This window comes from Bombyx mandarina, chromosome 06 (genome assembly GCF_030267445.1).
Source record: "Bombyx mandarina strain Sakado chromosome 06, ASM3026744v2".
Classification (NCBI taxonomy): domain Eukaryota; kingdom Metazoa; phylum Arthropoda; class Insecta; order Lepidoptera; family Bombycidae; genus Bombyx; species Bombyx mandarina.
In genome coordinates this window covers 19473-46576 of record NC_143213.1, presented here as the reverse complement: position 1 = coordinate 46576, position 27104 = coordinate 19473, and the positions used below count along the sequence as shown (strand labels likewise).

Genomic DNA, 27104 nt, shown 5'->3' with positions numbered 1-27104 from the left:
ACCCACTCACCGTCAAGTGGGCCGTATGCTCGTCTGCCTACAAAGGCCTTAAAATATATATTCAGCACACCGCTCGTAATATCGACTTCAAGAATCCCAAAGCCCTCCGGCGGCTACTCCTTGGAATACAGGTGTCATGACAAAGGGGTCATTCTTCGCAGTGAACACGAAAACCCGTCAAGAAAGATAAGTTTGTCTGTTGAAACAGGATATAATTATGATTGTAATGAGCCACGGGGTTTTTTTATCATCAATATACAAACGGGCTCCAGTGTATATAATAATATGTACGAGTAAGTATTGAACTAATTGATTAGGAAACTTTTTTACTTTTAAAGAAACGTTAAATTTTTTAGACCGGCAGGACTGTTGCTCTTATTTTTTGTGTTTTTGTGTAGCAACAAGTAGTAATAATAAATAGAGTGTGCCAGACATCCTATCTCTCGCTATCCAGAGCAAGCGCACATCGCCTCGATAACTTCTGTCGCTCGTGCTAACAGAGAAACACACTATACTAATGTCTATGTTAAGAATGTTTTCTCAAACGATATGTTTGTGTTTTCAGTTTTCATTATCAGATTGCCGCGAGGTTTCAGAACTGAGTTCCGGTCGTTTAGAAGTTCTTAATATGGGAAGGAAAATTTGTAAGTAGTCGAAGATCAGACGAAGCCGGAGTGTGACCTTCAGAACGTTCAGCATTATTAGCGCAGGCCTGTAGTTGCCCGTAGCCGGACGAGAGCGCACTGAGCGCGATGAGGCGAACGCGGCGGCTTGTAGGTCGGTCGCTCGTCCGTCGTAAGCACAACATTTTGAAGAAGTGTGGTGCTGGCGGCGCCACCACGGCGACAACTGATCCAGGCGCCGTGCTCTGGTGACTAGCGCCTGAGGTCTAGTGCCGTCACAGAACCCTTTATTATTTAATAAACATTTTACCTACTTCATTCATGAAATTACAAATATGTTTATGACTGTACGGGTTGAAAGGACATATCTTAAACTCCCACTTCAAACTTGATATTGATTGTCAATACCTAATCTGTTTTTTATCTATTTTCTGCACTAGATAGGCGCTAAGTGTCCATGGTCATGACCACGTGACCTTGAATCGTGACCTCAATATTTCAAGAGTATTGAATAGCCGGCGCACTCTTCGCAGTGTACTGCCCGGCGGTCCGGGCGGACTGACAACGCGTACCCTCAAACATAACTCACTGAGCTATAATGTAGCGGGAAGGCGCCGCCTGACTCCTCGAGGCACAGGGATGGAAGCTCCCGAGGACGAGGCTCTGAACGTTGTCTCATTTGAGCAAATACATGATCACTCTGAGTGTTGTCAACCCCTCCGCGACTGCTAGTTACGTTCAACACAAGAACATACGTTTAGGAATTAAGAGCCATTAATATTCAGAATTAATTAAAGTAACGGAACCGTTACTGATAGCTACATTTCGCTCACCTCAAATATGTACAACCTATATGTACCTACCTACACTAACATACCGCGTACTTGTACAGAATGTCATCGGCGTGACATACGTGTGACGGGGTGACGCTGTAACGGTCCACTGTGCTCAACTGTGCTCAATTGTGCTCAACTGTGCTGTCTCAGCTCACAGTCTCACAGTTCATACCAGAATTTTCACACTGATACCTTTTTTTTATAATTTTCATACATAATTTCTATAACGAGTAAGTTGACACCTCAAGACGGGGGGTAATTTCTTCGAAACTGTAGATGAGTACTTCTTTTAGTATAAAAACCCTTCTCGGTTCTTGAATGAATTTATCAGTGGAAGCAGTTTTAATGACGCAATGGGCGCGATCCGGTTCGCTCATGTGGTGTGTGTTGCGGCGCGGTGGTTCTATGGACATGAGTGTTGGCACTTGGCAGTCGCTGGTGGTCGTCACCACTCGTCACCGGCCCTCGGACTGCTCGCTGCGACGCATCGCGCGCGGCATCGCGCACACACACACACACACGCACACTCACCGAGTCAGTCAGTAGTCAGCAGTCGCAGAGTGTCCGGCGCCGCGCGACCGCACGCACGTTCAGTCGAGACGCGACATTCACTCCTCGATAAATGCCGTTAAAATATCGTTCGCGAGTCAAATTAAAGTTTTAATATCTTACATTCTGTCAATTAATACAAATGGGATAAAGCGGACAGACAAACAGAGTGTATCGCGGCCGTTACGAGAAATACTATCTTTGTGTGATATTAGTTGTAAGTTACAATTTGTTAATTAGGTTTGGTGTCTTGTGATAATCAGTGTCGCACTCATGGAGGAGCACGGAGGTAAATATGACTTATATTACATTCACATTCACACGTCTAGGTTAACGTAGGCCTGCAACAGATTGCTTGTGTACTGGCCTGTAGTGGCCTGTGTACTGTCGAGGGACGTGTGGACGGCCGCCCCTGGCTGCGACCGGACGAGCGGAGCCAGACCTCGTCATGTTTAGATTTACATGATGTTATTATTGTAGCACAACAATATTCTATTGCAACCGCGAGACCACCTCGCCCCCCGACCCTCGCCCCGCGCACCGTGTACCCATGAGAATTCTAATTATAACCTGCTATTCCTTTAAATTAATTAAAACAACAAACTCATTCACTCACTCTTATGAGATTCGTACGTAGGTGTAATTGCAACAGAAAGTTCTTTGAATCCCCTGCTTGCATATTTTGATAATGATAACTATTTGTTCATAACCCCTCGTCGTTATTTCTGTTGCTTTATTTAGGCAGGTGGATTGGTGGATTCACTGTTGACTTCTAGTAAATCGCAATAATGACCGTATATTCGGACAGAAGTTGTATCCTTGGTCGTCGACACTCTGTAAACCCTGTACAGTACGAGAGACCCGAGTCTCGAATCAGTGCTAGGTTCGCAATAAACGTAATAAGGCCCGCGGAGGGTAGTTTCTCATATTTGGACGACATCTCGGTATGTTTTTGTAGTGTTGCTGCAATAATTGGAATGTGTTCTAGCAGCATACGTAAAGACCGTTCTAGACTTAACAGACTATTCTAGAACGTTCCGCTATTGATTGGGAGCCGGGTGACGGCGGCAACAGTCGCGGCACTCGACGTCTTGTCGTTTGTTTAATGACATCCGACATTACAATAATATTATGTACGAGTGCAGATTGTAATTTGTTTTATTCTTGTCGATGAAATTACTCTAGTTCACTAAATGAAATTAAACAATAACATTAAACTAATACTACTACTGCCACAACTACCACTACTAGAACATCATTTTCAAGAGGTTTTTAGAAGTAGCGATGCGTACTGTTCCAGTATTTATGTTCTGTGAGATGTGTTGCTTGTGAGGGATGCTCGACGAGGATCATCTGTTGGTGTTGTCCACATGCATCTTGGCGACGTCGGGTACACGGCGCACCCTCGGCACGCTCACGACTCGGATACTGCGGCTCCGGCACTGGACGCTTCGGACATTAGATGCTGTCAATGTCAGTCAAGATCGGTTTATCGTGGTGTAAATAAATATTCTGATTTGAGGCGATCAGGGGTCATCTTACGTATTACTTTTATTTACTATTTAAATTAATATCAAATAACCTGGTATTCCTAAAAATGAAGACCTTCCCGCTGCGTCGTAGAGGGGTCCTACGGAGAGCTACGGGCTACGGGTTACGAGCGGCTACGGCCTACACACTCACACGTGTCCCTAGTGACAACACGTCACTAACATAGTCTCTGTTGAGTTGAGTTGTGTGTGAAGTGGAGCAGGGAGGACACAACCGAACTTGTACTACGAGCATGTAGTCAGTACATAATATATTATACTCGTAGTTGCGATAACGTCCGCGCTGCGCGATATCTCACATAAGGCTGAACTTGAACTTGAAGCTGGTTTCTGTTTAATATCTGGCGTCACTAGCTTTTCCCCTTCTGAAATTAACTACATACAAACCGAACGACTCCCTGAGTATACTGGCGCGCAGTCAAATACATGTACTGGTCTTCTTGAGTCCTTGTGACGCTCCTAGATCAAGCTCACAGCCAAAGAAGCGACATCAATTATATCACAGACACACACACACACATACACACACCACACATACTATATATATATTTATTCAATTTCACGAGAGGTCTTTATTTATTTTACATACATAAAACAAAATGTTAATTCTGTAACATAAATTATATATGTACATAGATTAGACAGGGCACGTGTTTGTTTACAATAGCCGTGCACGCCAGCAGCTCGCGGCAGACCTCGCGAGCGCAGTCCGCCGCGTGGAGAGGCGCGTGCGCTGATAGGGCGCGGGACGGCGCGGGACGGCGCGCGTCGCTCACCGGACTCTTATCGGACTTTTACGAAATTTTAATGTATACTAGCGTCAAACAGACATATTGTATGTCGCAGAGGCAGAGTCGCTCAGGGTGGGGGGCGCTGTGCAGAACTGAACAGCGCTGCGGTTAATGAGGATCATTAATAGGAGTCGTTGCGCATCTCTGCAGTACAATCGGTCGCTCAGAAGGACGTGTTCATGGATTGTAGTGGATGAGCGGAGGAGCTGGAGTTGGGTACTCCTGGAGCTGATTGAAACATCAGGCCGTGACTTCACTCGAACAACATCTGATCCTTCCGAGCGGAGCGAACGACTGCTTCACAGCAAATGTCGACAGGGTTGGTGCTACCCACCCGTGCAGCTTACAAGCACTCTGCTGCCCAGAATTAGCAATTTTTATATTTTTGCGAGCCTCATTTTGTCGCACGAAGTTATTCCCTCATCGAAGATGGTTTGTGAACACGACACTTTTACTAGTGGTAGGACCTCATGTGAGTCCGCGCGGGTAGGTACCACCACCGCGCCTATTTCTGCCTTGAAGCAGTTATGCGTTTCGGCTTGAAGGGTGGGGCAGCCGTTGTAACTATACTGAGACCTTATAACTTATATCTTAAGGTGGGTGGCGCATTTACGTTGTAGATATCTATGGGCTCCAGTAACCACTTAACACCAGGTGGGCTGTGAGCTAGTCCAACCAACGTTTAAGCAAAAAAAAAAACACGTGCTAGATCAGTGTTTACTTAAACAGTTGTTACCGGCTGCGGGACTAGAACGTCGCGGCGTCGGCTCGGCCGCGGCGCGCGCTGACCACGCCAACGGACGGATTCTTTAAATTACAATAAATAATATTTAAGTTCTTAATACATTTTGATTAGAATTCCTCTAAATAAAAGATTACTATATTCCATGGTGATCTGTAAGAGTGTCACGTACAGTGTGCGGCGTGTAGTGTGCGGCGTGCAATGTGCGGCAAGCAGTGTGCGGCGTACAGTGTGCGGCGTGCGGCCTCGGCCCTGTATCTGCGCAATTATATAGTAATAAGGCGCTAAGCGCTGAGCGCGGCGCGTGACGTCGGTCGCGCAATATCGGGAACGTTATCTGTTCCGTGTAGTGGACGTGTTATTACATAGATAAACCGCTACCGACACCCGACACCCGCCGCCGCCGCCGCGCCGCTGTCAGCCTTCAGGCGGGGCAGGAACCCACTCGCGGAGCCGCGCCACGCCGCCGCCTGCCGCCTGTGTCTGCGCACCCGCAATGTGACATCAAATACACTGGGCATATTTCAAATATCTATACTCTCCAAGTACTCCAAGGCGGGCAGCCGGGGCGGCGTCGCTGTGTCCAGTCGCAGGGTCCAGTGAACGTTCAACACTCGGGGTCCGGAGCTGGCTCGCTCGTCTGCTGCTTGCCACCAGGAACTAGTTATAGTGCGTTACAAGCGGAAAGTAACTCACGTACGCTCGTTCCACCACTGGCTACACATGACTATGCTCGGTGTGAACGATAAACTTAGCCAGCATTGATCTTCTGACGAGCGTCATTACAGTCGATGCGAATCAATCACATACCATTACAGAATCCCATGCGATCAGATTATGGCGGTCCGCGCCGGACGCGACCTGACCGGCTCTGTTACGATCGCACTGCATCCATTTTATTGGTGTTGATTACGAACGACGGATTAATTAAATAGTACAGCCGAGTGCGAGTGGCGGCGCTGAATGTTCCAGATCGTCAGTAATTAGCGTGCGACATATCGAATGTGGAGACACATCAGCCAACTCTCCGGAGACGGATCAATTTGTTCACGCGAACAATTGTTTAGGTTGCGACTACTCGACTACTCGACGCGACGCGGGGCGGGGCGGGGCGGGGCGGGTTATACAAGTACAACTGTTCGTGACGTTGCTCAGCACATAATGTGTGTGTGTATACGATATTCTAATATACTAGGTGCTACCTGCGGCTCCGCCGGCGTTGTCAGAGAAGTGTCAATGAGTTAAAAATCACTACTGATATAATTATTAGGTCCTTACATATGAAATTGGCGTCTTGTACGAGAGGAATATAAAGTCATTTTTTTCGTTTTTGTGAAATTTATTTAATTAGTCAAAGTATGTACCGTTGTTATCTATGCACTTTTTCCATCTCATAGGTAGTTCATTGATCCTTTTACCAAAAAAATCATGGCGGCGAGACTCAATAAACGCTTTGAAAGCGGTTTGGACTGTCGCATCCGAGTTGAATTTTTTTATTTGTAAGAAGTTGTCCAAATCCCTGAAAAAATGGTAATTTGTTTTCCGGGGAGTGCGATAGATGTCGCAGACATTGCAATTGTAGCTCATCTAAGTTAGTGGTTGTTTGTAGTGCAGTATATATATATATATATTTTATTGCCCTTGTAAGCAGACGAGCATACGGCCCACTTGGTGGTGAGTGGTTACCGTCGCCCATGGACTTCAGCAATGCCAGGGGCAGAGCCAAGCCGCTACCTACCGCTTAATACTCTCCACAAGCCTCTTGGAGTGTGTGGTCTTGCGTTGTCGTGAAGCAGCAGGGGCCGAGAGCGATTCACCAATCTCGGTTGTTTAGTAGCTAGTTCTTCCTTCATGGTTTGCAGTTACTGACAATAGATATCTGCTGTAATCGTTTGGCCAGATTTTAGAAAGCTGTACCGTGCCGACACCGGCGCTAGTCCACCAAACACTCACAAGTAACTTTTATCTGAGTCAATTGTCGTTTAGGGCAGGATATGGCTGGGTCCTCAGGGTTCATGATTCGATTCAGAATCCCTTCATTGTTGTGTCGGTAGAGCAAAGTAACACAGCAGTCGACGCGCGTTTGCAAATTCGAATCACTCAACTCATTCATCGTTCAAGTTTTTTTACTTTCCCGATTTGCTTCACATGGATTAATACAGTTTTATCATTTACCCCGAAGCCTGCAGCTATATGCTTTGTAATGGATCCGCTTCCACAATAGCCTATAATTGTTGATTGTCCACGTTGGTCTCCGGCCGTCTATGGGGCTATGGGGCTGGTTCTGAAGGTCGAAATTTCCAAAACGAAAACGTTGAAAACTTCATGCAGCTAAATTAATTTATAAATTTCAATTTGGAATTCTTGACCAAAGAGGAGATATTTCAGATACGGAGACATTTCAGGAGATATTTCTACGGTAGGCAACGGCTTGGCTCTGCTCCTGGCATTGCTGAAGTCCATGGGCGACGGTACCCACTCGCCATCAGGTGGGCCGTATGCTTGTCTGTCTATAAGGGCAACAAAAAAAAAGATCAAAGTGGTCAGTGCGACAAAACGCTAATTTCATATGTAAGGACCTAATACTATACAATTAATGATATATTGTCACTTTTCGACGTGAAAGATGGAGAAAATCAAGTGTTTTTGTAATACATGGTTTCTCTCATGAATAAGATATTTTTTTAAAGCAGCCGCAGTATTGTTAATACTTTCTTTAAATTGAAATCACGTAATTTTTCTAAAGATAATAAAACATAGTACCCGTGGGAATGAGATTTTTTTTACTATAAACGGTGTAACATATGTCATTCTCTAGACCTTTAAAACGATGGCAATTCATTGCATGGTTTGCGACGTGAAAACGTGACAGGACAAAATAAATGCTGCGCGCGCAACTTGGTGCACGGGACAGACGTGAAACTTCTTTTGCGTGTTCAGTTCGGTGGTTTTCTTCATTTTTCAGCTTCAAATCAAATTGCTCTTATAATAGGAAAGGCTGTGTATTAGCGAAACGACATAGCTAACTTTGTTCTTTCCCTCTCTCCACGGTCGACTGGTTCGCGAGACGCTGTGTCATCTTCTCACTCTCGCGCTTTTCTCTTTAGCAGCAACGAAACTGTCGCGAGTTAAATTTTATTCAATGCGCCTAAATAAGTTTTACTTCAAAAGCACAAAAACAAAAAACAAAAACATTCATAATATTAATAATATGGATGCATCTAACCGGAGGCCGGGGTGCGCGGGGCGAGGGCCCGGCCGACGCGCCGGATCCGGCACACGTCGACACAACTGCACTCTCTTGTACTGAGGAGATATTACATTCAAAAATATCTAAGGAAATGCCATCAATTAAATAATCGTGTGTAAAATAATGATGTGACCACTACGGAAATGATCTCAAACATTACACAATACATTTGAAAGCATCGAATCTCTTAAGACGAGGCTCTAGACGATCGCCTGACATTGACAATAACAATAAATACGACATGCTCCGCTGTGAAATGTGACTGCACGTATTTATAGAACACATATCTACGTGTCCATTGATTGTTTGTTAGATAAGAGAGGTCGATTCTGTTTAGTTAGAGTTCTTTGTATCGATAGTAATTATACACTCAACCGTGGCCTAATGGGTAAGACGCACGCGGCCTGGTGTGTTCGCGTATTGGCCGGGCAAGTACAATTACATCTTAACTTACAACTGTGGTTGCCGTCTGCGAATCCTACCTGCTAGAATTTGGGCATTGAATAAATTGATTTTTCAAATTGAAGTTTGCCGGTGTTTGTTTGAAGACGTCGTCTGCGTGTCTAAAAATCCCGGATTGCGATGACTACTCGCGAGACGTGAGGACTTGCTCACCCGCCTCACGCCGCTGCAGCCGGTGGGGGCTGGTCGCGCAGGCCCGCGGAGTGCGTCGAGGCTGCGCCGTGGCCGCGTCGCTGTGTCGCTGTGTCGCACACTTGGCACAGTTTCGACTAATTTCTATTTTTGTTCGCAGAGAGCAAAGATCGAGTGCAGAGGGCGCCCTTCGAGACCGCGCTGCATCACGCCGGTCAGTTTAACTAATCATTACACCTTTACGTTCATTTCAATGCTAGCTCACGACCTTCCTGATGTTCACTTTACTTTTTCATCAGTACCATAACCTCAACACAATGCCAGCCACTTAAAAAGAGCCATTAATCATTCGAGAATAAGAAAAGTGGACATTTCAACGATAAGATAATGTGTAGGGTAATGTCTACGTTAATTTACACATAACGTAGCCGCGACTCTCACGTTTTTTTTATTGCTTAGATGGGTCGACGAGCTTGCGGCCCACCCTGTGTTAAGTGGTCACCGAAGCTCATATCTGTACATAACAAAGCAAATACCGCCAACCGTCTAAGTCTCAGTTTTTACATTATAACCGATACTCCACTCTGCAAACCGTAAAGTGTAACTGCTTAACACCAGAAATAGGCAGGCTACCTACCTGGCTACCTACCTGGCTACCTACCCGCCCGCGCCCCCACAAGACACACTGTAATTTCGCAAATTAAAATTGTTGCGGGTTTCATGTTTATTACATGATGTTATTCCTTCACCGTGGAACTGTGGAAGTCAATCGAATGACTTCAGCAGAAAGGTTGTTACCCGCCTGCGGGGCTCGGACACCGACACAATCACGCCGGTAGATACGAGTCGCCGGACGACTAGTTATACTATACTCAGATGAGCTAGCCGTTAGTATGCTGCGGCACTACTTCTGTGAATCAATATAACCATTGAACGGCTTCTACAGAGTAATAAAGGCTCAAGTTCAAACCAATTGTAGATACATTGTGAATTAATTTTACTTGTCTTATTCGTGTCTAGTAGTATTGTAGTATTGTTGCTCATGATGCGAGTTGTTTCAGTGGACATTAACAGAGTCCGGAGGCTTGTCATCATCGCTTTTATTGATTGCTCGTGGCGCGGGTAGTGTCCCTCCCGAGGAGACAAGTACGTATTAGGCCAGTCTTCGTCTGGAGTAGATTGTATACCTCGGGTAGCCGTATTCTGTGCCGCGCGAGAGAAGGCTCGACGGGGTCGTGTGGCAGTAAATCTACTGGTAAAAGGGGAGCGGGTGCGTGACCTCGAGGCGCGGCTGTTTGCACCGAGCCGAGCCGGCCGCCTCGCCTTCACACTGCGTCCTACTGCGAGTACACGTGAACTTCTCTAAATATCTTCCTGTCTGGCATGCGTCTGCTGCCGGTAGCGGACGGCGCACGACTCATCCGCCGAGGACAACGACTAAATCAAATGCTCAATGACAATAAACAACTTTGCAGGAGGCAGCGGCTTGACTGTGCCCCTGTCAATGATGATGCCTATGAGCTACTGTAATTACTTACCATCAGGTGGACATAGGGCCCGGGGCTCGTCAGTCATCTGAAATGTAAAGAATTTTTTTTTTATTGCCCTTGTAGGCAGACGAGCATACGGCCCACCTGATGGTGAGTGGTTACCGTCGCCCATGGACTTCAGCAATGCCAGGGGCAGAGCCAAGCCGCTGCGTACCGCATATAAAACAGAATAGCCGAGCCGATGAATTGCCAATGCTATGTACGCCATTGTTGTCACATGCATCAGGCCATAAATTAAATAGTTTAAATTTATTTTCAATGTTAGATGTTTGTGATGTGGCAGTACTTATTTAAATAAATAAAAAATAAAATAAAGAATAGAATAGTACCCGCCGATTTCACCGTAGCCGGCACGTCCCCCTGTGCTGTGCTGTGCTGTGCTGTGCTGTGCTGTTTGTTCCCTAAACACATTCAACAGTAGTATGCTCCGGGCGAGACTCTGCTTTAACAGTGCTCAAGTCGCTCCTTCTGTTGTGTCCATATCAAAGCTATTTGACACTGGTAGACTGAAAACAGATGATAGGATGTCGGGAGCAGACGCATTGTCTATCCTCTGTATCCTGTATTTCTTCCTTTGTTAGAGGTTATTTCTGTATCCTGTTTGAGTGCCTCGCCTTAAACAAGTCCAAGCGCACGCAGCACTTCCGGTATCCTAACAAATAACTATAGACATAATGCAAAGAAAAACTTAAAGCGGAGAGGCGAGCCGCCATTCTATTCGATCCTTATTGCTGGTAGACTCCTGGTTACTGATAGACTCTGGTAGACACTGGTTGGACAATTACTGAATGATTGTGCATCAACAATAGTTTAATTAAACATTATGGATAGTTTAGATAAATTCACAGACAGAGTCCAGGACCATGCACAAATATTTAGTGTCTGCACATTGCATTATGGTATTTACTGAAACGTTCCGACCTTCGAGTACCTGAGTGCCTAGGCCTGGTGGTACACCTCCCACAGGTGGGTTCCGGCTACCACGTCTCAACTTCTTCTGCAATGTTAGGCAAAACAACACTAATTGGGACAATTAGGTAGTAACATAAGAAAGGAACTGGACTCAGTATAAGCTTTGACATCACTGAAACAGTCACTTAATTATTAAGGTAATAATGGGTAGACACGATAACTAGGCAAGTTCTCTTGGCGCCACCTCTACGACGATGCAGGCTCAGTTTATGTGTTTTGTCCACGAACTGACGTCAAGTCGAGCCGAGTCAAACTAATTTATGTTTTATTGTGGACACGGTAAGCTCCGACTGGATCTCCCGCGCCCCTCGCTCCAGCTCCCGCAGCTGACGACCAGACTGACTGACCAAACTCTTGTTCCTTATATGGAATAAACGATAACAGATGGCGATTACAATGAAATGCTTAATGATGCAGTCCGCCATCTTGTTCATTCGATTGCGGCGAGCGGCCGTGAAACGTCGACCAAAAATAAATTTGCCAAAATAAACGTTGTCATTGCGATCAAAGAACTCGGCCGGCCCGCGCGGGGTTTATTGTTTCGTTTGAACTTCTTCTAAACTCTGAAATGTTCACATACAAACACGCACACACGCACCCGCACACAAGCACAGACAAGGCACCGGGCACTTCGCTTAGTTAAGGCGATTCATATCGCGGTAATTGTCATCACAAATTTAAGTTTTTCAAATTTCATTTAATGACAAAATGAAATCGGGTACATATGTGTAGATGTTGTTAGGGAGTACAATTGTGACGAGCTAGTATTGACGGAGGACGAGGGGCTACCGACTGACTCGTAGAGGGAGGAACTGGAGCGTGATCTATTTTAGGTCTGCTGATGTAATGTAGTCGATAGGACGAGTCTTGTCGCGGCCTCGCTCGCGCAACCTTCACAGGGCGCGTGACGTCACGGCCGCCGCCCTCTACTTCACTAAAAGCCCATCACGAATAACGACCGGCCGCTAATAGCGCTCTCAATACATGCTCAGACATGTTGTGCACGACGCGGCACGGCGCGGCACGACGCGGCACGGCGCGGTGCGACGCGGCGACGTGCGCGTTGTCACACTCTCTCCCTCAAGAGTCTCAACCACGACTACGTGTGATGATATTTGGACAGAAACTCAGGACTGTTTATTACGGGAATATTAATAGCACAATCCTTTTAAGATAAAATTATAAATGACTAGCTGACCCGTCAGACTAGTGCCTCAATCGATAAATAAAAGACCTAAGCTTTTGTATAAAATAAACAAAACAAACAAAAGGAATTTGTCCGACGCGGGACACATCAAAGGAAAAATAAAATAATTATTTTTATTTAATTCCGAGCATTTTAATTCATTTATCTACCTTTTAAACCTTCTTTAGACTTCCACAAATAATTCAAGACCAAAATTAGACAAATCGGTCCAACCGTTCTCGAGTTTTAGCGAGACTAACGAACAGTAATTCATTTTTATATATATAGATTTGTATGGAATTTTTTCCTTCAAATTACTCTTTATTTATTAAAATGTGAATTAAAGATGGATTTTACTGGTAACTTTACAAACCAGATATTATGATTGTCTGTCAACTCCCTCCACCCTCTGACCTCCCTCTCGCTGAGTACAAGTGTGTGTGAATACGCGCGCGACACATGGCTACTCTTCACGGGTTTCCCGTCATGGAAATTCCCCATTCTCCCTCGAGCCGGTCAATATTACCACGCTCCCTTCTACGTACGACTGAGAAATATATTTTCATCTATACAATTGACTACAAACGCGAGAATGTGTACTCAGAATCAACAAATTTTATATTTATTGTTTTTGTTATAATTTTGAACACTTGATGCAAATTATGAGCCTTCATATTATGAATGCCTCCATTAGATATAGGGGGACTCGGCTGTAGACGCGCAGAGCCGACGCCGGCCACAACCCGCGCGTGCGGGCCGGGGCTGGCTAAGACAGTGCGCAGGGAGCAGGGGTATACTGCAACCACCTTCTAGCAGCAACCTTCGATAAACGCTTTTAAACTAATATATGGCTGTGGTTGTGTTAACATTTTTTTTTGTTAAATTTATATATTTAAGTAGCGACCCGCTCTCGCTTCGCTTCGGAAACATTTTTATTATTGATAGCTGAGTCCTGCGATGTTCTCCGCGGTTATTGTCGTACCGCGGGGCGAAAATAGTCTAAAAAAGTAGCCTAAGTTACTCCTTATATCATCAGCTACCTATCAATGAAAGTCCCGTCAAAATCGGTCGAGCCGTTCCAGAGATTAGCCGGAACAAACAAACAGGCAGACAGACAAAAATTGTAAAAAATGTTATTTTGCTGTATACGGTACGTATATATATTCATATGCATGTAGTAAAAAGCGGTTATGTTAATATTTCAAACAGACACTCCAATTTTATTGATATGTATAGATAAAATTATATACATTTACCACATGTAATATTTCTGTGAGCGTTATGTTTGTCTTTCAACAATATTTGTACTTTTTACATATTTTATTAGAAGACCTAAATAAAAAGTTTTAGGTTTTACCATGACGCAGCTAGTGCACTCAGGATTGACTAGGGATCTAACCCACTGTACGCGCGTCGCACTAGTCGCGAGGCGGGTTGGGACGGTCACCGCCGCGCCGCCGCCGAGAGAGGCGTCCTCGAAACCAAGCCCGGGGCTGATTTCTTTCATATAGATTGTATAATGTAATATTAATTTATGGATTTCATTCCAATTACAGTTTTCTTCTCTTCTCTTTAAAAACCTTTCATCAAAACTTGTTTGTAAAAGTGACTATGAATTGAGTTTTACATTCATATCGTACGTGTGATTCTAATGCCGGCCACATTCATTCGCAAACTTAGCGGCTGTGCAAATGGGTTCGGTACTCAATTTGCGAACCCGTTTGCGCTTCCTCCTACACTTGTTTACGAATGTCTCACGAATTTCTCCTCCTTTTTAATTCGTCAATAGAACATTGAAGAGAAAAAGAGTTTTGAATTCTTTCCCAGACATCATTAACAGCCATGCTGTTTTTATGGGATTTCTTTTGATGAAGATACGCTACACAGTAGACGTCACGATCCATGAAAATAGCGAAACGTCCGTTGCCTTCGCAATCCTGGGCGCAACTGTAGTCACACGAATGTGTGGGAGACTACGCGAAGGATCGCGGTTCGTGCGCTTTTATGTTTGTTAAAAAACCGACACAGCTTGGAAAACCTACGAAGTCGACTACGAAGTCGTCGTGGCCTAAGGGATAAGACGTCCGGTGCATTCGTAGCGATGCAACGGTGTTCGAATCCCGCAATCTAATGAAATACGTACTTCATAATTGTTCACGATTGACTTCCACGGTGAAGGAATAACATCGTGTAATAAAAATCAAACCCGCAAAATTATAATTTGCGTAATTACTGGTGGTAGGACCTCTTGTGAGTCCGCACGGGTAGGTACCACCGCCCAGCCTATTTCTGCCGTGAAGCAGTAATGCGTTTCGGTTTGAAGGATGGGGCAGCCGTTGTAACTATACTGAGACCTTAGAACTTACATCTCAAGGTGTGTGGCGCATTTACGTTGTAGATGTCTATGGGTTCCAGTAACCACTTAACACCAGGTGGGCTGTGAGCTCGTCCACACATCTAGGCAATAAAAAATAAAAAAAACCACGAATGCAGCGAAAACTTTGCATAATCATTTGCAAATGTCGTCCTACACTTGCGGGTTTGCGTATTCGTGCGAATGTGAGTGACCGGTATAAGACTGACACATGAGCACAGGCCGCTTGTTGTTGTGATCGGACAGTTCGATGGAAGCGCCGCCGCCCCCTCCCTGCTCTGCTCGCCGCCTGCTCGCGTGAGTACTGTCCCGTACAGTGTACACCAGTGCCCACGGACATATGTCGCTCGTGAATCATACAAGTTCAAGTGGTGCTTTCATTTGGTTTAGTAAAACAAACTGATTTCATGAAAATATTATCGCCACAAAGGCCGCGACAAAGGTCCTGTGAGTCTTGTCCGGGGATGTTCAATGCTAAGGAGGAACATCACTCCGAAGGGTATCAGCTCATCCCGTTTGATGTAACAGCTGCTCTTCAGAATACTCGGAGTACATTGAGCACTTAGGTCAACAGGAGATCGTCCGTTGACTGCGAGGATCTAGTGTCGCCACAGTCGCTTGCAGCGGCAGCCACCGCGAGACGCAGACTTGTTTCAGATAGGTGCAGGTCCGCCGCCGGCCCTTCACACGCGCCAATGAACATATTACTAATATTTCAGTTAGTGATTGTTGAATAGCTTCTTTGTCCCATACAAGACATATACCTTGTACGAGCTATGTGGCTTCATTTAACATCTTTAATGAAAATTATAAGTAAACCTTATCAAGGAATTGAAAAAAAAAAAAAAATGTTCAGTAACGAAGGACGATAACGTAGGACGGTAACGTGGGACGTGTAGCGTTCACCCCGATGGAAGTTAAAGACTTGATCAAAGACCTACGTCCTCGCAAGGCTCCCGGTTCCGACGGTATATCCAACCGCGTTATTAAACTTCTACCCGTCCAACTCATCGTGATGTTGGCATCTATTTTCAATGCCGCTATGGCGAACTGTATCTTTCCCGCGGTGTGGAAAGAAGCGGACGTTATCGGCATACATAAACCCGGTAAACTAAAAAATCATCCGACGAGCTACCGCCCGATTAGCCTCCTCATGTCTCTAGGCAAACTGTATGAGCGTCTGCTCTACAAACGCCTCAGAGACTTCGTCTCATCCAAGGGCATTCTCATCGATGAACAATTCGGATTCCGTACAAATCACTCATGCGTTCAACAGGTGCACCGCCTCACGGAGCACATTCTTGTGGGGCTTAATCGACCAAAACCGTTATACACGGGAGCTCTCTTCTTCGACGTCGCAAAAGCGTTCGACAAAGTCTGGCACAACGGTTTGATTTTCAAACTATTCAACATGGGCGTGCCGGATAGTCTCGTGCTCATCATACGGGACTTCTTGTCGAACCGCTCTTTTCGATATCGAGTCGAGGGAACCCGCTCCTCCCCACGACCTCTCACAGCTGGAGTCCCGCAAGGCTCTGTCCTCTCACCCCTCCTATTTAGCTTATTCGTTAACGATATTCCCCGGTCGCCGCCGACCCATTTAGCTTTATTCGCCGACGACACGACTGTTTACTATTCCAGTAGAAACAAGTCCCTAATCGCGAAGAAGCTTCAGAGCGCAGCCCTAGCCCTAGGACAGTGGTTCCGAAAATGGCGCATAGACATCAACCCAGCGAAAAGTACTGCGGTGCTATTTCAGAGGGGAAGCTCCACACGGATTTCCTCCCGTATTAGGAGGAGGAATCTCACACCCCCGATTACTCTCTTTAGTCAATCCATACCCTGGGCCAGGAAGGTCAAGTACCTGGGCGTTACCCTGGATGCATCGATGACATTCCGCCCGCATATAAAATCAGTCCGTGACCGTGCCGCGTTTATTCTCGGTAGACTCTACCCCATGATCTGTAAGCGGAGTAAAATGTCCCTTCGGAACAAGGTGACACTTTACAAAACTTGCATAAGGCCCGTCATGACTTACGCGAGTGTGGTGTTCGCTCACGCGGCCCGCACACACATACACACCCTTCAATCTCTACAATCCCGCTTTTGCAGGTTAGCCGTCGGAGCTCCGTGGTTCGTGAGGAACGTTGACCTACACGACGACCTGGGCCTCGAATCTATCCAGAAATACATGAAGTCAGCGTCGGAACGGTACTTCGATAAGGCTATGCGTCATGATAATCGCCTTATCGTAGCCGCCGCTGACTACTCCCCGAATCCTAATCATGCAGGAGCCAGTCACCGTCGACGCCCTAGACACGTCCTTACGGATCCCTCAGATCCAATAACCTTTGCACTAGACGCCTTCAGCTCTAGGAGCAGGCTTAGGGACCTCGGTAACCGTACTCGTCGAACTCGACAAAGAGTTCGCCGTGCAACCTAACCCATGAATCAGCTCGCTGAGTTTCTCGCCGGATCTTCTCAGCGGGTCGCGATTCCGATCCGGTAGTAGATTCATTCGCGAAGCAGCTGCTCTTGAGCTGTTAGGTCTCCTTCGGAGGCGCTCGGGTAGCTGTTAGCAAATCCCACCCCTCCTAGCTGAGCCTTTGCTCGCCCACCTGTCCTGGTGAAACTGGAAAGGCCTCCGGGCCACCAGTAATCCTTAAATCATAAAAAAAAAAAAAAAACGTGTAGCGTGTGTATACGGACACGGAGGGAGTGGTGAGTCCGGACGTCCATCGGGAGTTTTCCTTTAAGCTCGTAACCAACGCCGGCGCCGCGGACACGTCCCCGGGTGTCCCGGGCGGCGGCCGGCGGCGGGTGAGGCGGCCGCGTCTCGCGGTGCGTCCCGTCCTTCTATTTCTATCGCGGCACCCATTAACCTTATTACGCGAACATACAAATTTTCCACGTTTGATTAAAGGCGGCGCAGGCGTGCCGTAAATCTAATCTGTCTTCTTTAAATGTTTATTTTCTCATTAGATTTCGTGTTGACGGCATCCGTATGCATTTGCCGCATGAGCAGATCCCACCGACATCTGCATATTGCATTACTAACAAATCAAACACACAGAACTACTTATTTTAGTTTAAAAATGTTAAAGTTTGTTGTATCAAAATATCTTTTTTCTTTGTAAATTTCGTAACAAAAGTTTGCAAACACAATATAAAGATGGCATGAGCGTGTGTAGAGAAAGAGAGAGGAAGAGAGAGAGAGAGCAGATGGCGGCGGCTGTGCGTGTTGTCCCCGGTAATAACTCTGTGTTCTTTTAATAATATGTATGTACTATACATGTTAAATGTTTACGCCCAATTTAGCAGGTATGTTTTCATAGACAATGTATAGTTACATCAACCACGTCCTGTAGATTGATTGCATGTCTTCCTCTGCGGGTTTATGCTCGTGTTTAGACTTGGACATTTCTGGCTTGTTTGAAATTGCCACTCACTAGCTGCTAGTGTCTACCCTCCCTGGGGGACCGGCTCCTGGAGCTATTTAATGGTTGCCTGGAGTCGGGACAGTTTCCGTTGCTCTGGCGGATGGGCAGACTTGTGCTGTTGAAAAAGGAGGGGCGCCCGGTGGATACAGTCGCCGGGTATCGTCCTATCGTACTGCTGGACGAGGCGGGAAATTTGTTGGAGCGTATTCTGGCTGCCCGCATCGTTCAGCACCTGGTCGGGGTTGGACCTGACCTGTCGGCGGAGCAGTTCGGCTTCCGGGAGGGCCGTTCGACCGTGGATGCAATACTTCGCGTGCGGGCCCTCTCGGACGAGGCTGTCTCACGGGGTGGGGTGGCGCTGGCGGTGTCTCTTGACATCACCAACGCATTTAACAGCCTGCTCTGGTCTGTGATAGGGGGAGCACTGGAGAGGCATGGGGTGCCCCTCTACCTCCGCCGGCTGGTTGGCTCCTATTTGGAGGCCAGGTCGGTCGAATGTACCGGGTACGGTGGGACCCTTCACCGTTTTCCGGTCGTGCGTGGTGTTCCGCAGGGGTCCGTTCTCGGACCCCTCTTGTGGAACATCGGGTACGACTGGGTGCTGAGGGGTGCCCTCCTCCCGGGTCTCCGCGTTATTTGTTACGCGGACGACACGTTGGTCGTGGCCCGGGGGGATGATTATAGAGAGTCTGCCCGTCTCGCCACAGCGGGAGTGGCCCTCGTCGTCGGGAGGATAAAGAGACTGGGCCTCGACGTGGCGCTCAGTAAATCCGAGGCCTTGTGGTTTCACGGGCCGCGGAGAGCGCCACCTGTCGACGCCCACATCGTGGTTGGGGGCGTCCGGATAGGGGTCGGGGTGCAGTTAAGGTACCTCGGCCTCGTGTTGGACGACCGGTGGGCTTTTCGTGCTCACTTTGCGGAGCTGGTCCCCCGATTAATGAGGACAGCAGGTTCTTTGAGCCGACTGCTCCCGAATATCGGGGGGCCGGATCAGGTTGTACGCCGCCTCTACGCTGGGGTGGTGCGATCGATGGCCCTGTACGGTGCGCCTGTATGGGCTGAGCCGCGCAATCGGGCTACTATGGCTCGGTTCCTGCGCCGGCCGCAGCGCACCGTTGCTATCAGGGTCATCCGTGGATATCGCACCGTCTCATTCGAGGCGGCGTGTGTGTTGGCGGGGACGCCGCCATGGGAGCTGGAGGCGGAGTCGCTCGCTGCCGACTACCGGTGGCGCAGTGACCTTCGTGCTCTGGGCGTGGCGCGTCCCTCCAAAAGTGAGCTGCGGGCGCGGAAGGTCCATTCTCGGCAGTCCGTGCTCGAATCGTGGTCGAGGCGGTTAGCCAACCCCACGTGGGGTCTACGGACTGTCGAGGCAGTTTACCCAGTCTTTTATAACTGGGTGAATCGTGGCCGAGGACGCCTCACCTTCCGTCTGGTGCAGGTGCTGACTGGGCACGGATGCTTCGGGAAGTACCTGCACCGGATAGGAGCTGAGCCGACGACGAGGTGCCACCATTGTGGACACGACCTGGACACGGCGGAGCATACGCTCGCTGTCTGCCCCGCTTGGGAGGTGCAGCGCCGTGTCCTTGTCGCAAAGATAGGACCAGACTTGTCGCTGCCTAGCGTCGTGGCGTCGATGCTTGGCGGCGACGAGTCTTGGAAGGCTATGCTCGACTTCTGCGAGTGCACCATCTCGCAGAAGGAGGCGGCGGGGCGAGTGAGGCAAAGCTCTCCTCACTATGCAGAAACCCGCCGCCGCCAAGCAGGGGGTCGGGACCGGGGTCCCGTCCGTAACCCGGCCTCCTAAGAGCTTCGGGCTCCACCCGCTTTGTGCGGGGAGGAACCTAGGCGTGGGGCGGCGTGGTAGGTCGCGTTCCCCCGACCGCTCCGGGGGAAGGTGTAGCGCGGCACTATCAATCGGGCTCTGGGCCCGTCGACCGAGGGAACCGGCGGTCATGTTGCTGGCGGCCGCCGGTCCGGCGTCTGGGGGACGGCGGGATGGATGTAATGTGCTCTGCGTAAACCCTGTCCCGCCGTCTCAATAGCTCCGACTGGGTTTCCGCCCGGTCCGGGGTAGGGCGCCGGCTGTGAGCGGCAGGAGTTTTTAGTGAGGTTCGACTCCCACATACCCCACCTGCCGTGCGGGTGGGGATCCGGCGATTTTCTCCTGTGGTAAAAAAAAAAAAAAGTGTCTACCCTATTATCGACATTTGATCTTACGCTTAGTTTCTCTTTTTAATTGTTATTAACCATTTAAAAAAAAGTTTTCCCAAAAGTTTACTGATAACAATAAGCTCGACAATAAATAGTGTTGAACATAAAAGAAGAAAAATGGTTTGACAAATAGAGGACAGGAGGATCTATCTGCATCTGATCTGCAACTATGCTAACACCAATGAGCAATAAAGTATACGTCGAGAAAATTATAAATTTTAATGCGCAATATTAGGTTTTTACCTCCGAAATTGCCGCGTAGTATAGAAAAACTACTTTTTTATTTCTATCAATTAAATTGGTATCGACGTATCACTGCCAGTGCAGTGGTCATTTTTTAAGGCCCCTCTTGAAGAAATCAGGCTTACGAAAACCATCAAATTCTTCAAAGTCATTTTGTACTGCCTCTTCTAATCTTATCTCTTGCGGCTTAGAAAGTATTCGGTGCCTCATAAGGTCGAGCGTTGTCCTGTAGGAGCAGCGGGGACGAGAGATCAAAAAAGGCTGGCCTCATGTTCTAGATCTTCTACTTGGTTGTGTACATTTTCTCTCAGTACTCATGCGCAGTAATGCTGGTGACACTTCGTAAGAAGATCTGTTACATTGTACTGGCACTAGACCACCAAACAGAGACCATCCTTTTTTAGCATTGCCTTTGGCGCTGAACTAGGATCTAATCAATATGATGACATAACAAAAATACTTCGTTTCTGTGTCTGATAAGCCACTTCCAAACTGTAGGCGAAACACTATTCATTCATCACGAGAACTTCCGATCTCGCCTTTTTTTTTATTGCTTAGATTGGTGGACGAGCTCACAGCCCACCTGGTGTTAAGTGGTTACTGGAGCCCATAGACATCCACAACGTAAATGCGCCACCCACCTTGAGGTTCCAATTCTAAGGTCTCATGTCACGGGAGAAATAGGCAGGGTGGTGGTACCCACCCGCGCGGACTCACAAGAGGTCCTACCACCAGTAATTACGCAAATTATAATTTTGCGGGTTTCATTTTTATTACACGATGTTATTCCTTCACCGTGGAAGTCAATCGTGAACATTTGTTGAGCACGTATTTCATTAGAAAAATTGGTACCCGCCTGCGGGATTCGAACACCGGTGCATCGCTTCAACACGAATACACTGGACGTCTTATCCGTTAGGCCACGACGACTTGAATCTACATCTCTACGCCTACATCTCTCACTAACGATTATACGTAAGTTCTATCCGGGATGTTTTTATTTTTTACTAGCTTTTGCCCGCGACTCCGTCCGCGTGGAATAGTTGCTTTGGCATAACGCTAAATGTTACGCCCCACTTCATTTACGTAGAAAGTGAAAATATTTTTGTATTATAGAATGTTAAGGAGCCATTTAAACCCCTATTTTGAAACATTCTTTATTGGTGCTCCACTTGTATTAGTCTTACCGTGATGGTATATCATTTCTCAATAAGTGGGCTATCTAACACTCAAACAATTTTTAAATCGGACTAGTAGTTCCTGAGATTAGCGCGTTCAAACAAACAAATTCTTCAGCTTTATAATGTTAGTATAGATATAGATTTTTTATTCAAGCATTCATCGTAAATATAACATCATTGCATCCGCGCAGCACAAGTTGCCGTGGTAACCGTTCCTATAGAATCCAGTTTATGGAGCAGAGACAAGAGACAAGCAACTCATTATCCTGAAAAAAATGTATCGTGCTTCTTTCCTCTTAAACAACCACTAGATGATGATTTTTTTTTATAACGCCCTCTTGTTGTGTCTTTAAAGCGGTTAGTTACCCTCAATTAAGAAAAATAGTATTATTATTCGCCAATAGATGTCGGGAAGAGTTGATTATTGAAAACAGGAATAAAACAACATTTTCTGAAAATAAATCATAGCTAGATCGATTTATCGCCCCCGAAATCCCCTGTATACTAAATTTTATAAAAATCGTTGGTGTCGTTTCCGAGGTTCAGATTATATAAGTATATATTAATATACAGGAATTGCTCGTTTAAAGGTATAAGACAAGATAAGATGTCACACCGGCGAAACCGCGGGGCGCGTCTAGTGATCTATGTGTGTTATGAGTAACAAGGAACATGGAACGTCATACGTTGATATAAAACTCCGGGCAATAGTACATTGTTGTAAAGTTGTTATTTTTTTGCCACAAACGCGGGAGGAAATGTCCTACTTTTTTCCCCCCCTCCTAAAAAAACAATTTCACTGTTTTTTTAATTTCTAAATACTAATTGAACAAGAACTGTCTGATGAACTCATCTTTGTTTAATACTTCACTATTAAATGTTATTGCCTTTTGTTTATTTCACTTTAACACTAAACACAATATTGCAAATTACCCAATGGTGGAGAATTTTAGGTGCGTGAGAGCAGACGTAGACACTAACTCGCATGCGCACTTGTCAGTACCCAGGGAGGAAAAGTTATACTTTCTTCCCTGTACAGCGGAAGGAAAACCAAACTTTCGGCGTAGGTAGGAGAAAAAAAGTGTGTGTGTCCGCTCCGACGCACGACTGGAGTTTACTGGATATAAAAAATTAAACGAAACAATACGAGAAATAGTTCTATATTACGACAACACGATACACAACAGATTATTAACAAATTAACGAGACACAAAACAAACGACTAACAAATATATGAAAATACCATAATGAGAGAAACGCGCGATCAGTACGAGGCTTTGTGGCGGACTGCCGGCGCAGCAGCCCGGCGTCACCTGCGATAACGCGGCCGCGCGTTGGCTCCTGATTGGCGCGCGCACGCATCACGCAATCAGGAGCCAATCAGGCGCATAAAGCATTTCGTGTGACATGCTAGGCGCATAACGCATTTCGTGTGACATGCTAGTACGATTTTGGTCCCCATAATTTTCATACCCCGGGCCTATATATGTAAATCGATTCTAAAGGAGTAAACTCCAAAAAAGTTTATCATGTAAAGGAAGTAGGAGCGGTGGCCGGGCCGCTGGAGCTCGCCGGCGTCGCAATCTAACTCCGCGTCAAAGAAAACCCGAATGTCTTTAAGGGCTTTGATAAGGGCAAAAGAGACGGATATAAATCCTTCTTCAGAGCGGTGGATCGGTTCAGAGAGATAAGAGCTTCCTCTCAGACTCGCTTCCTGTTCTTTTCTTCTCGGCTCCTCGGGCAAGACGGAGTACTGGGCGCGGACGAGCGTTTCCTTGTAGAATATAACTCGCGCAACATGTAATGGCAACCTCCAACATATCCAAACACTATGCCTACGTTACACGCACGAGTACGCACGGAGTTAGTATTAATTACGTGACTGACACGCGTTCGACTGTTCACCAATGACTTGCATTATTTAGGAACAACTACATCGATACAAATCAATAAAAATATTCGACGAGGAGCGTTGTAAATCTACATTAATAGAAGCCATCAACCCGTCAACCCATCAATGTCGAGCAATAATGATACGTCAGTGCGTTGCATCTGTCGCGATCGATCACTTCTCACTGACATCAACTAATACAAATCACTTGAGCTCATCAACATCAATCGGCGCGGCCGCTCCGGTTCGCGTCAGTTCGCGGCGACACGCTGACTCACGCGGTGCCCGTGTGGCGCAGGTTACGGATGCTTCCAGTGGCTGCTGCTGCTGTCCTGCGGCGCCGTGTACGCCGTCTGCGCACTCAGCACGACCACGCTCAGCTTCGTGCTGCCCGCCACCAAGAATGACTTCGAGCTGTCGTCCTCCGACAAGGGCCGCCTCACCGCCACGCCGCTCATCGGTAAGCGCTGCTGATGGAGCTTGTTGCTGATGGACTGTTCGATTTGGGTTTGTGAATTCTCAGTATTTAATTACGGTGGTCCTGTTGGTTTCAGGAATGTGCGTCGGCTCGTACTTCTGGGGTAACTTGGCGGACGCTCGAGGCCGAAAGATCGCCATCATTGGAGCTCTACTTTTGGATGCTCTGGCCGCGTTCCTGTCCAGCGTTGTGCAGTCCTTCTCCGGGTTCCTGGCTTGCAGGTATTTATCACAGGATATGATCACGTTCAACTTTACTTCACGTTGACAACTATTCCGACTCAAAAGAGTGTTTGTTCGTAGTTGCTCCGACTCCGGCCTAACTATTGGTTGTAGACTTGTGTGTGATGCAGGTTCTTCTCCGGGTTCGGAATCATCGGAGCCACGGGCCTCATCTTCCCTTACTTCGGTGACTTTCTGTCGTTGAGGCACAGAGACGTGATGCTGTGCAGGCTCGAGGTGTTTTGGACCGTGGGAACTATACTATTGCCAGGTAGATGAATCTGACTGATCTAATACAAATGATAAGACTAGGAAATACCAAATTAAACAATTTACATGACCTGTTCTGTACCGCTATTTAGTTCATTATTTCAAACAGCGAGCAGTAATATTGACATAGAGTGGTTACTACTGTATTGATATAATTATGTGTTTCTAATTCATTTCCTTTGTATATTTAATTAATTGAATTAGTATATTGTTCATTTTCTATTTGTATTGTTGAACTGTTTGTGTGCTGACTATTGTATTATTATTATTTTATGGATTTTTTTTGAAATAAATGTTTTAAAAAAAAAAAAAAGTACACGTGGCGGCAAGTGAGTGTACACAGCGTGCAGATTGTACAGAGCGTCAACACTCGGCAGGGATCGCGTTTCTGATCATCCCGGACAAGCGGTTCACACTGACGGCGGCCGACGCTGACTTCCAGTACACGTCGTGGCGCGTGTTCGTGGCGGCGTGCGGCGTGCCCAGCCTGCTCGTGGTGCTGCTTCTGCTGCCGTTCCCGGAGAGCCCGCGCTACCTGCTGCACGCAAATCGCGCCGAGCAGGCGCTCCACGTGCTGCGCAGGATCTTTGTCGTCAATACCAAGCTCGACGCCAAAGACTTCCCGGTGACTGTTCTACACTACCTACCCGGCACCTGCCTCCGGCGCGGTCGCCCTGCTTGTTCCATAACTTTAATATTTCTGTGATCGACATTCTCTAGGTCGAATCGATGATTAGTGCGGGGGACGGCGATGAGGAGGAGGTGGTGTCTGCCGACAACAACGGCAACGAGACCAAGGCACCGCTCACTTGGAGACAGCGCTGGGACGCTTTCTGGATCCGGAAGAAGATGCTCGTTACGCCCCCGTACATCGGACTGTTAGTCCTGTGCTGTTTCGTGGACTTCGGCCTCATGTTCAGGTGAGAGATAGAACAACAAAAGCTACAATGGGATGAGTGTCGATTTGTGTAGTGATATTTTGTGGTTTTGGAAGGTGATTAGTGGTTTCCCTTTTTTAGTTACTACACTTTAATGATGTGGTTCCCGGACCTTTTCGAGCGGTTCAGCCAGTTCGCGTCGCTGTACGGAGACGAGCCCGCCGGAGTCTGCGAGGTTTCGCTGGCCGTCGCCAATGCCACGACCGACATACCAGTGAGTATCCTTCTATTGTCTAAAGAGCCTTGTGTCTGGTGACTATATTTCGGAAAACAGAGCTCTAAGACCGTTTCAATGTATTTAAAGATCCAGAGCACGATGTCGCCGGTGCACGACCAGGTGTACATCCACACGCTGGTGGTGGCGCTGAGCTGCGTCCCCACCGCGCTTTGGGTCGGCCTCACAATCAACATCGTCGGCAAGAAACTCATGTTAGGTGAGTGGGGCTCGTTTCATGGCGCCCAATTCCTCTCAAAGTTCAGTGGAAGAATGAGGGGTGACATGTTGCAGTGATCATGCTGATAAGTTCCGGGCTGGCGGCCTTGGGACTTAACCTGGTGCGGTCGTCGCTCGAGAACCTGATCCTGTCGTGCGTGTTCGAGGCCATCGTGAGCTGCACGGAGGCCGTGCTCTTCTGCGTCATCTGCGAGATCTTTCCCACTAAAGTCGCGTGAGTGTGTGCAGCGCATGCAGAGTGTGTCGTGCTGAGTGCGCGTGCGGGCAGGTGTACTGACGCGGCCCGTCTGTCGGACAGGGCGACGGCGATGGCGGTGACGGTGATGTGCGGCAGAGTGGGCGCGATCGTCGGCAACGTGGTGTTCGGCGCGCTGGTCGACGAGCACTGCATCGTGCCCATCTACATGTTCGGCACCCTCCTCATCAGTGAGTGCCGCCACGTCCCGCGCAGCAGTGCCACGACGCGCTTGTGCACGCTCAGTAACGCCGTCTCTCTGTGTTGCAGCGAGCGGGCTGCTGTGCATCATCTTACCGAAGAGCACGCGACCGGAGCGGCCTCAGTGATCCAGCGCTGCCTCTCCTTTATATTATCAATTATAATATAATTATTGTATACTACCTTTATAATGACTTTTATTATCTATTTGTACCTTTACCTTACAAATAAACTATTTTGAAAACTATAATCCATTTCATCTGTGTGCGCACTTATGCACAAACCATGATGATGTTGTCCCTCCTATTCCTATCCGGG

At 47.2% G+C, this 27104-nt stretch overlaps 1 protein-coding gene across 3 annotated transcripts; it reads left to right on the top strand.

Moving 5' to 3' along the window:
- Nucleotides 1-1879: 1879 nt before the first annotated feature.
- Nucleotides 1880-27033, top strand: LOC114249943 (synaptic vesicle glycoprotein 2A). Of its 3 annotated transcripts, XM_028183668.2 has the most exons (12): nucleotides 1880-2297; nucleotides 9096-9149; nucleotides 24288-24449; nucleotides 24544-24688; nucleotides 24820-24959; nucleotides 25336-25583; nucleotides 25679-25878; nucleotides 25978-26110; nucleotides 26201-26330; nucleotides 26405-26564; nucleotides 26649-26776; nucleotides 26856-27033. In XM_028183668.2, the coding sequence occupies exons 1-12, from the start codon at nucleotides 2282-2284 to the stop codon at nucleotides 26912-26914; spliced, it is 1575 nt and encodes a 524-aa protein (XP_028039469.1). In that variant the 5' UTR covers nucleotides 1880-2281; the 3' UTR covers nucleotides 26915-27033. The 3 variants fall into 3 exon arrangements, with proteins under 3 accessions (XP_028039469.1, XP_089584345.1, XP_089584346.1); XM_089728219.1 differs by having other exon boundaries at nucleotides 26649-27033; XM_089728220.1 differs by lacking the exon at nucleotides 9096-9149 and having other exon boundaries at nucleotides 2018-2297.
- Nucleotides 27034-27104: the final 71 nt, after the last annotated feature.